The following is a 9,884-nucleotide window of genomic DNA, read 5'->3' as shown; positions in this document are numbered from 1 at the left end:
GGTATGCAACTTTTATGAAAACGGGCCAATAAAATAGGCTGGATCCAAATTTGGAAACGTCATTATATTTTAACTGGACTTGGATAACAACTAGTTTTCTCGTTTCTTGTTAGGTTATGGACCTGGACTGTGATACCACATATCGAATTGGGCCAGGCCCCAAAAATTTCATTTAATTTCAATATAATTTAAGGGCTTTAAACTCCGCACGCCGCAGTGAATTTCATTTTAGGGGCTTCAGGTGCTTTACATTTTACAAAATGGAATTTCATATTCATAATTTAAATATATTTTGACACCCAAAGTTTCTAAAATAAACCAATAATATTCATGCCAAAAGAACATGTTATAATTCATGTAAAATAAATTAGATTGAAAATCTAAAATACAACGAGTTACCTTCATGTATACAAGATTTATGCAAGGTAATTTCTGAATTTTATATTTTGAATAAATAGATTTATATATTTTACGGTAATAAATTTCGGAATGATCGAAAATCGAAATAAAAATTCAGATAAGTTGAAGCTAAGCCGAATGCCAATACCACTTGTGTTATCTCAATCCCCCTAATGTACCATTAGCTTAAAGTTGTACAACTAATTTATTTTTTACTAAGTTGCTACAGTTAAATTTTGGTGTGACTAAACGACATATCATTCCATTCAGCGATTCTTGTCTGCGTTACACAATACAAAGCTATCTAGTTTATGGCGAAAAGTTAGAGTTACTTCTCCACAGCTAAGATTACTGAATTAAAATAATATGTAAAAACAGATTGCAACTTGACTAATTTCTAGTTAATCCCTGGTCAAATTGTCATTCCCGTGATAATTACATGGACTTTTGGCCACTACTTGATCCTTGTATTATACTCTAAAATAATGGGTTAAATATCAAGTGGTCACTCAACTGAATATTATATATCAGTTTTATCATCAAACTTAACGGGGTATCATTTAAATTATTAAAGTCATAATAAATATCAAATGGATACCTCAAAATAGGTGCTCGAGAATTAAAAATTATTTTATGAGTTTTATACATGTTTTCTTGAATCCTATTACAACCAAATGAAAAGTTATGAATTCCTATTATTTTAGATGATTTAGTGAGATTTTTAAAAATTTATCTACTAATTATTTTTATTTAAATCAAAAAATATAACTATAAAATTAAAAATACATAACAAATTTTGATTGGTTGTAATTCAGTTAAGTGAAATGAACTCATGGCGATTAACATCGATTTCAACCAATAAAAACATTACTTATTGCTACTTCTGTTATAGAAATCGGCCGATTTTCCAAAAATCGCCGACAAATCGCTCAAAAATCGGTTAAAAATATTGATCCGATTTGACCGATTCCCGATAAATCATCTGATTTTTTAAAAATCGTCTGATAAATCGTAAATCAGTACCTCAACCGAATAATTCCGATTTCTGAAATCTGTAACACTGCTTCAACGGCGTTGTGTCATTTTGTAACAACTTTTTATGCCAATACCCTTTACATTACTTATACCTAACGTCAAAAAAACAAATATCTTAAAAATATTAATAGATTATCACATTCACATGTCTAAAAATTTCAAACCCACGATAATTTTAAAAATAAACGAGAGCAATACCGCTACCGCTACATAAAGAGATTTTGAATTAAAACTGTCAATCCATATACCTAAAATTAAAAACAAAAGCGAAAAATTTGGTTCGGCTTTACAAAGCGTAACCCTAGTTGTCATTTGAAGCCAAACGCAGATTCTGATTAGATAACATTCGATGCCCTGCGGTCTAATTGTAAAAAATTAGCAAAACCTGCCAAAATGCTAACTACGTATATGTCTTTTGGATTATCTGGAGACTGATTGATCGATATCGAATTTTATATAGCCAAGACACAATTTTATAGTGCATGAAACCAGTGAAACTACTAGTTTCGCAACAACAGAGGCTGACTGTAGATGAAACTAAGTACTTCGATAGCATTTCAATAATTCCTTACGAAACATGCTCAATGAATTGATTTAGCTCCAAATCTTTGAATATTTTGTTTTAGATTTAGTGTAGTGCGGCATTGGAACATTTTTAAATCATCAAACTGATTTAAGGATTTTTTTTTAATTTGTTTGATAATTATACAGTGCAAGCTCATTTCCGACCAAGAAGTAATGGTTGAAAATGATAGATTATAACCGATCAGATCTAGAGCGGGTAATCGGGTTGTGTATTTTCGTGTCGTGTAATTTCGTATTTCGTGTACGTAAACATGAAACTCATATCCGACCCGAAATGATTTCGTGTACCCATATGTGAAACTCATATCCAATTCGAATCGTGTCGTGTACTTTTCGTGTATATTAAATAAAAAATTAATGGGAAATGAGGAGACCGTCATCGTGTTTTCGCGTATATTAACATGTTCCTCGGTCAACGTTGGATGGGATACAGCTGTCGCAATGTTCATGGCGGTAGTACTCACCTGCCGCAATAAAACATTGCGAAAACCTGCAATGAAACATTGCGGATGGTGTATCCCAACCAAGTTAGTTGGGGATAATTTGTCAAAATTAATAATATATATATACATATAATATATAAAAAAAAATCTATTTTAATGTATAATTTAATGAAATATGGAGAGTGTATATATAAATATATATATATATATATTTACATAGTAATTTATAAAAACTTGTAAATATTTATATCATATTTATATTATATACATAAATATATGCATGTGTTATATATATTAATTTATAAATATATTTATCTCGTGTAATTTCGTGTACCTAAATTGAATCCATATACGACACTAAATCTATCATGTAATTTCGTGTTCGTGTACATTCGTGTTTCGTGTACCAAAAATTAAAACCTGTATCCATATTTTTTATGTCGTGTCCACGTGTCGTGTACCAAATTGCCTGTTCTAATCAGATCAAATGTATTTATAAAACTATTTTATAAAATTCTGGTATTTAACCGTCAAGCTGAAAGAAGGACTTTTATTTATCAAGAGGTAATGGTTGAAAATGATAAATTATAACTGAACAGATCAAATATATTTTTAAAATATTTAATAAATATTTGGTATTTAACCATCAAGCTAAAAGAATGAAATTTTATTTATTATGCCATTATAATTAGAAGCTCAATTAAATATTCTAATTAGCTACAAAACTAATAATTTGCAACATAGTTTTGTTTTGGACAAAAAAGACTAGCTTGAATCTTGAACGGCGGCGAGGATAATAGTACAGTGCGATTATTTAGAAAAAAGAAGCTGTGCCTATAATATGTGATTATACAAATGATTAGCAGCTGATCAATTACTAAATTCTCACAAATTAATATCTAGTTTTAGTTGTTAGACACACATACATACATGTTGTAATTAAGTATTTGGACTTGATCCCTTGAGGAGACCGTCACCGTGTTTTGAGAAAATCATAAGCTTCTAAAGTTGGACAAAATTATATTTAGAATCAAGAGAATGGTTTTTAAATGAGCTTCCATAAAGGGCGAATTAATCAAATTATTAACTACTGGATTGAAACATCATAACTACTTGTAAAATGGACAACTCACGTAACCCTAGTTTGTTTTTTTATAACCTAGTATAAACTGTAATGACGTGGTGTTTCTTAATTTGGATATGTCACATTCCTATATCCAATTTATAGCTAAAACCGGTTGAGTTACCCGTGTATCAGGATTCAGGGCATTCTCTCTTAAAACCAAAAAGTTAAAAAAATTATGCAAAGGGTCCACAACCATTCCTAAGGTGCCTGTCCTTTCAGGGTGTTCTCATAAAATATATACATACATCTATAAGCACATAGGGATGGATGACAATGGACAAGTGCTTCACTGCTGCAGCTTCATTATAGTCCATGATTGTATTATGATTTATGGGCACCAAAACCACTACTGCTATATTTTTTGCACTCAATTTGTAGAATGGAGATCACGCCACTGCATGTTGCTATACAATATCAAGCAACTTGATAATTCATATCATGACTTGCCAGGACTACCAACCGCATACTTATTGAGTTTTCGGTACTTTCAAATTAAAAATTTTAACCTTTCGTACTTGTTTTCACGATTAATAGGGGGCGAACACCAAAAATATATTTTTTTTTAAATTATAACAAGAATACCATTTTTTAAAATTTATGGCCAAAAACATCAATCTAATACGCATTTTAGAAATGGGTAAATCTATCTCACATTTGAAAAATGGATATTAGGTAAAAATAAAATAAAAAACATAATATAAAAAAGAAGCAGAACACGAGATACACATGTCACAAAAACGTATCATCAAAGTGAAAGGTGTGATACGCATAATGTGAATGCGTATCTCAATTTTTTTATTTTTTCAACTTTATTACACAAATTATCTATTTTTAAAATGCGTATTAGTAATATCCAACTTAAAAATGCGTATTAGACGGGTATTTTTGGCCAAAATTTTCAAAAATGATATTATTGTCAGAAACTCTAAAAAAAGGTATTTTGTCATTTTTTTAATAAGTAAATATTACTTCCTCTTTTTTTGTTGTTTGATTTTTTTTCACGTATTTCTAATTATTTTGATCGTATAATAAAAATAATAATTTTCAAAAAAAAATTCTGACTAAAAATATATAACATAATCTTTTATTTAAAAAATAATAATAATTTTTTTACCATACATTCAAAGTATCTTAAAATGTGTTAAGAAAATTCAAGTGACTATTAAAAATCAAACATAATGAGTATATAGATAACCCTCACTTGGAAGTGAGGCTGGTGACGTGATGTTATGCTAACTTTTGTCCCGAGGTACGCTGTCATGAGGTGCTCCAAGGTGATCTGTTGGTTGGACATTTATCTGATATTTAAATTTTTAGTATCACTGTTTATTTAATATAGTACCAAAATTCGGTTTATGTAGAGATTTAGGATCAGGGACTCAGATCGAATCGCATCGAATCCTCCCAATTTATTTATTTAATTTAAATATTAATATTAATGGTATAGATATTGTGATTGATTGATTCTATTTGTTGTTATCAATTATAATGAAACGTATAATACAATTTAGAGTGAGTGTTAAAAAATACAAGATTTTATTTGAATTTTTCTTTAACGTTTTAAGATTTGAATGGGACTAGTTATTTAGCCATCCGCACACCTGGCTTACAGAGAAAAGTACTTGCGTGCTCAGTTTAATAATTAGTAATCACTTTTACAGTTAATTGGGTTTATTATAAGTATAATTAGTTGTTTAATCCTCTACAAGTGGTGTAATTTGACCAGATGGAGAAAAGTTTGAAATAAATTTACTGCACGTAAGCTATTACGTCGCATGAAGAGGTTAAAAACAAACTCCCTCGGCAAAAAGACAGACTAACGAGTACAAAAAATACTAGGCATAGTTTTGTTAGTATACCCCTTAAACCACCACTATTATATTACATAAACGTACACTCCATATATGTACGTAAATAATTGATGTAAATTATAAGTTAGTAGTAGTAGTAAGGATGGCATGGTTGGTGGTTTTGAGCTGTATAACTGTGGGCTAATTTGGTGTTTTTTTATTATTTATACTGTTGCCTGATCTGATATGATCGATCAATCTAAACAGTAGCACTCTTCACAATTATTTATTTTTTAAATTTATTATTTATTGCAATATTTATCTTTTCAGAATAACAAACATGTTGAAATTCGAAACTTATGAATATTTAAACTTGTGTAATATTAAATAAAAATATTTAATGAAAACCGAACAATTTAATTAATTTCCAATAAAATTAGTCGAGCTGCACGTAAACATAAACAACCGGGGGAGAGCGCACAAACTGGATGGCGCTGGACCAGGTGAAAAACTGAACGCCTGGCCGCTGTTTTGCAAAGAATTCTATTGCAGAATTGCAGGTTCTTACGTCGTGTCGCTGTCTCTATTCATTTCACGGTTTTCACCTTCGTCCCAGTAACTTTGTATTCTTTCTTATCTTTTCAATCTCGTCAACTTATTTTAATGTACCATGCACTTGGCTCTTTCTTCATTTTTACTAGACTTGCGAATATTATTATTGCCTTTAGGACAAACTAGTACGGGTAATCATATTATTCTTTTGAAAATTGCATTCATCTATACTATACTATAATAATGGGAATGAAATATAATTTATAATTTGGTTAATCACTCATTTTGGTTATCCTTTTTCATCACGACCGTCGGATCTTCTTCATCAAATAATCTGAGCCGTCGGATTTAAATACTAAAAAAAAGACACTACACAAGTTTTCAGGTTGAAATACTGTCAACAACAAACATTTATATTATTATTTATAAATATACATTAAGTTCTTATGTTCGAATCATGTTTACAGCAAACATTTATAATACCATTTATAAAGATACGTATAAATTTTCAGTTTCGAATCTCACTAACAACAAACATTTACATAGATCTCAACAATCATATACTATTTATACATTTGAACTTAACTTGGAAATTATACACAATAAAAGTATAATTATATAATCATTATTTAGTATTTAATTATTTATATAATTTTTTAATAAAATTACATAAAATAAAAATAAAAATATATAAATACTAACTAAGACCCGTGCATCGCACGGGCCGTAAGCTAGTGTTTAATAATTAATAAACAATAGTATATTTTATATGTTCAAGTTAGAGAATTAATTTAGTAACAAATTTAGAGGTTTTGTGTATACTACAGAAAATTTATAAATATATGTCACTGACATGCAAAATAATGAAATGAAATTATAAGTTGGTAGAAGAATTGTACCAAGTCCAATATTGTATACTACATATGTAAATCTGCTTATATCCAATTTTATCTTTATATAAATGTACAAAAATCAATCACAATTGAACATTTATGATGATCATGATTCATGAAAAGCTAGAATGTGTAAAAGGGAAAAGTGTTTAATTGATTTAAACCTTTGATCAATGTCACTTCATGTCTTTCACCAACCTTTCTCCATTTCATTTGACAATTGCCTGATTAACTCCCAAAATTTATTTCTATGAAATTTAAAATTAAAATTAAATTATGCCTATTGAACAAAAACGTATCAGTCTATCGGAGGCTCCCAGCAGAGAACTGATTGATAATAATTTTTTTTATTTAATGCTATAACCGATCAAAAACATATATATGTATAATTGTAAAATATGTATCTAATTAAACATTAGAATATATAATAAATAAATAATATGCGTTGCTGCTTACAAATTTTAAAATCAGCTTACATAAAGTTTTAAGAATCAGATGATAAATAGACTGTAATTGGCTTTCATTATCATGCAGGTGTACAACAATCACCCTAATGATTTTATTGATGTTCCTATTAACTTTCCCTTTCTAATACCATTTAATACTTACTTTTAAAATTAAATATATTTAGGTATATACTTTTTGTGAAAATAACAAATTTTTTAGTAACTTGTAATGGAAACAAACAGTCCCTATATATATCAAATATAACCTCATTAGGGGAACCCTTTTAGGATTTTGATTTTTATTCCTAAAACAATATGTAAACAAAAATTATAGTATTTTTAAATAATAAAACATATAGTAAATTAATAAAGTACAATTTTGGTTATTACAAAAAATAATTATTTCTATACCATCTATGTTTAAAAAATTACTAAAATATAAATATAGAAAAATTGGGTTTCCATTCCATTATATTTGAAAAAAATACCACAAAACTTTATGTCCCAAAAAACAGATATCAAATATAAGCCAACTAATTACCAACTTTTAATGATGTCCTAATCCTACACAGACAACAACAAATATATAATTAAATTAATATTATTTTATTTGTAATAAAAAACTAATGCACACTTCTACTTGCATAATAGTTTTAAGCTTGGTGTAGACTTGTAAACACTATATATAAACACATTTGCTACAAGCTCAAATTATCAAGTCCCCTTGAAGAGCCCTTCCAATTACTACAAAGAGTGATAGATATGGAGTATAGTGGTCATGATTTGTTAGAGGAACTCTTGTCTCTAAGAAGTGACCAGTGGGATTTAGCTACCAATTTTCCTACAGAAATGAATGATTTCTACAACAATATTGCTTGTAGTAACTTTGATCATTTTCTAGAGTATCCTTTTGTTAACACTACACAACCTTCTTGTTTTGAAGATTTTACAAATTTCCCATTTGATCATCAGAGCCTCAACGTCTCCAACACATTTAATGATTTTTATGTCCCGTTCGGAAATAACATCCCAACATCATCAGTCCCACAACTCACCTATGGTTCGTGTGTAAACAAGATTGATACAACCCCGTATATTCCTCTGGAAGAAGAGTACTCATTGATGTCAAGTATTGAGACACAAGTGGATGCTAATTCTTTTAAAGTGGAGCTAACTCAATCCCCTGAGTTGCCTAATTTCAACAATGGAGTTTGCTCTGAAAAAAAGACTAGAGGTAGAAAACTGAACGGAGAGCAATCAAAAAATCTAATGGCTGAAAGAAGGCGCAGAAAACGTCTCAACGACCGGCTTTCCATGCTTAGATCTGTTGTTCCTAAGATCACCAAGGTACATTTCATAATTTTTCAGTTATAGAACTTTCTCTTATTTTTGTCAATGTTTTTAGAATTTTTGTAATAATATCTGTTGTTTCATTCCCATGGATTATTTAAAAGATGGACAGAACATCAATACTTGGAGATACTATAGATTACATGAATGAACTTCTGCAGAGAATCAAGAATCTGCAGGAAGAAATTAATGATGTCGGTCCAAACCAACATGAACTAACCTCAGCATCAATCTTAAAAGATGTAAAGCCTAATGAAGTTCTAGTAAGAAATTCACCAAAGGTATTAAAAAATTTCGAACTAAACAAAATTATTTCTCTGAAATAATCCATAAAGAAATGAACTAATATTTGTGTGGTTGGTGCGAGCAGTTTGATGTGGAAAGGAGAAATGTGGATACCCGAATAGAAATATGTTGTGCTGCGAAGCCAGGTTTATTGTTATCTACTGTGACAACATTAGAAGCATTAGGCCTTGATATTCAACATTGTGTCATTAGCTGCTTTAATGACTTTGGAATGCAAGCTTCTTGTTCAGAGGTATTATGTGTTCAGTGCTGTTCTCGAACTCTCAACCTCTTGTTATTGATAACGATATTGTAACACTAATTTCGTAATGGATGAGTTTTAACATTAAAATTAATTGATGTGTTATATATTATAGGAGATGGAGCACATAGGAGATATAAGTCCTGAGGATATGAAGCAAGCATTATTTAGAAATGCAGGGTATGGAGGAAGGTGTTTGTAGAGGGGCTTCTTTGTCTTTGAATGTGATGGCTTGTGGTGCATACTGTGATCTTCATGTATGGGGACATCGATATGATTTTTGTCTCGGAAATTGTGTCTATTTGGAATAGTACAAAGTAACAGGCTGCCTATATTCATCAGAGTTTTGCTATTCGGATTACTTAATTATATGCTTAAATATATTACTTCTAGTGTTTTTAAGACAAGGAGAATATATGTGTGTGGTTTGTTTTATCAAAGTCCCATTTTTTGATTTTGGTTCACCACTCAGGCTAAGAAAGGAGTGGACATAAACTGTGCTGGTGAGATATTAGTTCAAATATTCATTTGTTTGTTTTCATGTTAGCCTATTGTATGAATAAAAATGGTTTTTACCAAATAGGATGTAATTTTTAATTTTAAGTTCAAAACTCGTCTCGTAAAAAAGATAATAGGCTCGAATTTGTCTTAAAGCTCGAACCGATTTTACCAAATATTGAAAAAAACTTGAAATATGATCGATTCAGTTCGAGTTCAA

General features: G+C 29.7%; 1 protein-coding gene across 1 annotated transcript; it reads left to right on the top strand.

Annotated features, from left to right (window-relative positions):
- Positions 1-7,970: 7,970 nt before the first annotated feature.
- Positions 7,971-9,620, top strand: LOC141705808 (transcription factor bHLH93-like). Its single transcript, XM_074508698.1, has 4 exons — positions 7,971-8,616; positions 8,724-8,900; positions 8,990-9,157; positions 9,282-9,620. Exons 1-4 carry the CDS (start codon positions 8,032-8,034, stop codon positions 9,366-9,368), a joined length of 1,017 nt encoding a protein of 338 aa, XP_074364799.1. The 5' UTR covers positions 7,971-8,031; the 3' UTR covers positions 9,369-9,620.
- Positions 9,621-9,884: the final 264 nt, after the last annotated feature.

This window comes from Apium graveolens, chromosome 2 (assembly GCF_009905375.1).
Source record: "Apium graveolens cultivar Ventura chromosome 2, ASM990537v1, whole genome shotgun sequence".
Lineage (NCBI taxonomy): Eukaryota > Viridiplantae > Streptophyta > Magnoliopsida > Apiales > Apiaceae > Apium > Apium graveolens.
Note: the sequence above shows the minus strand (reverse complement) of the source record. Positions and strands in the feature narration are given on the sequence as shown.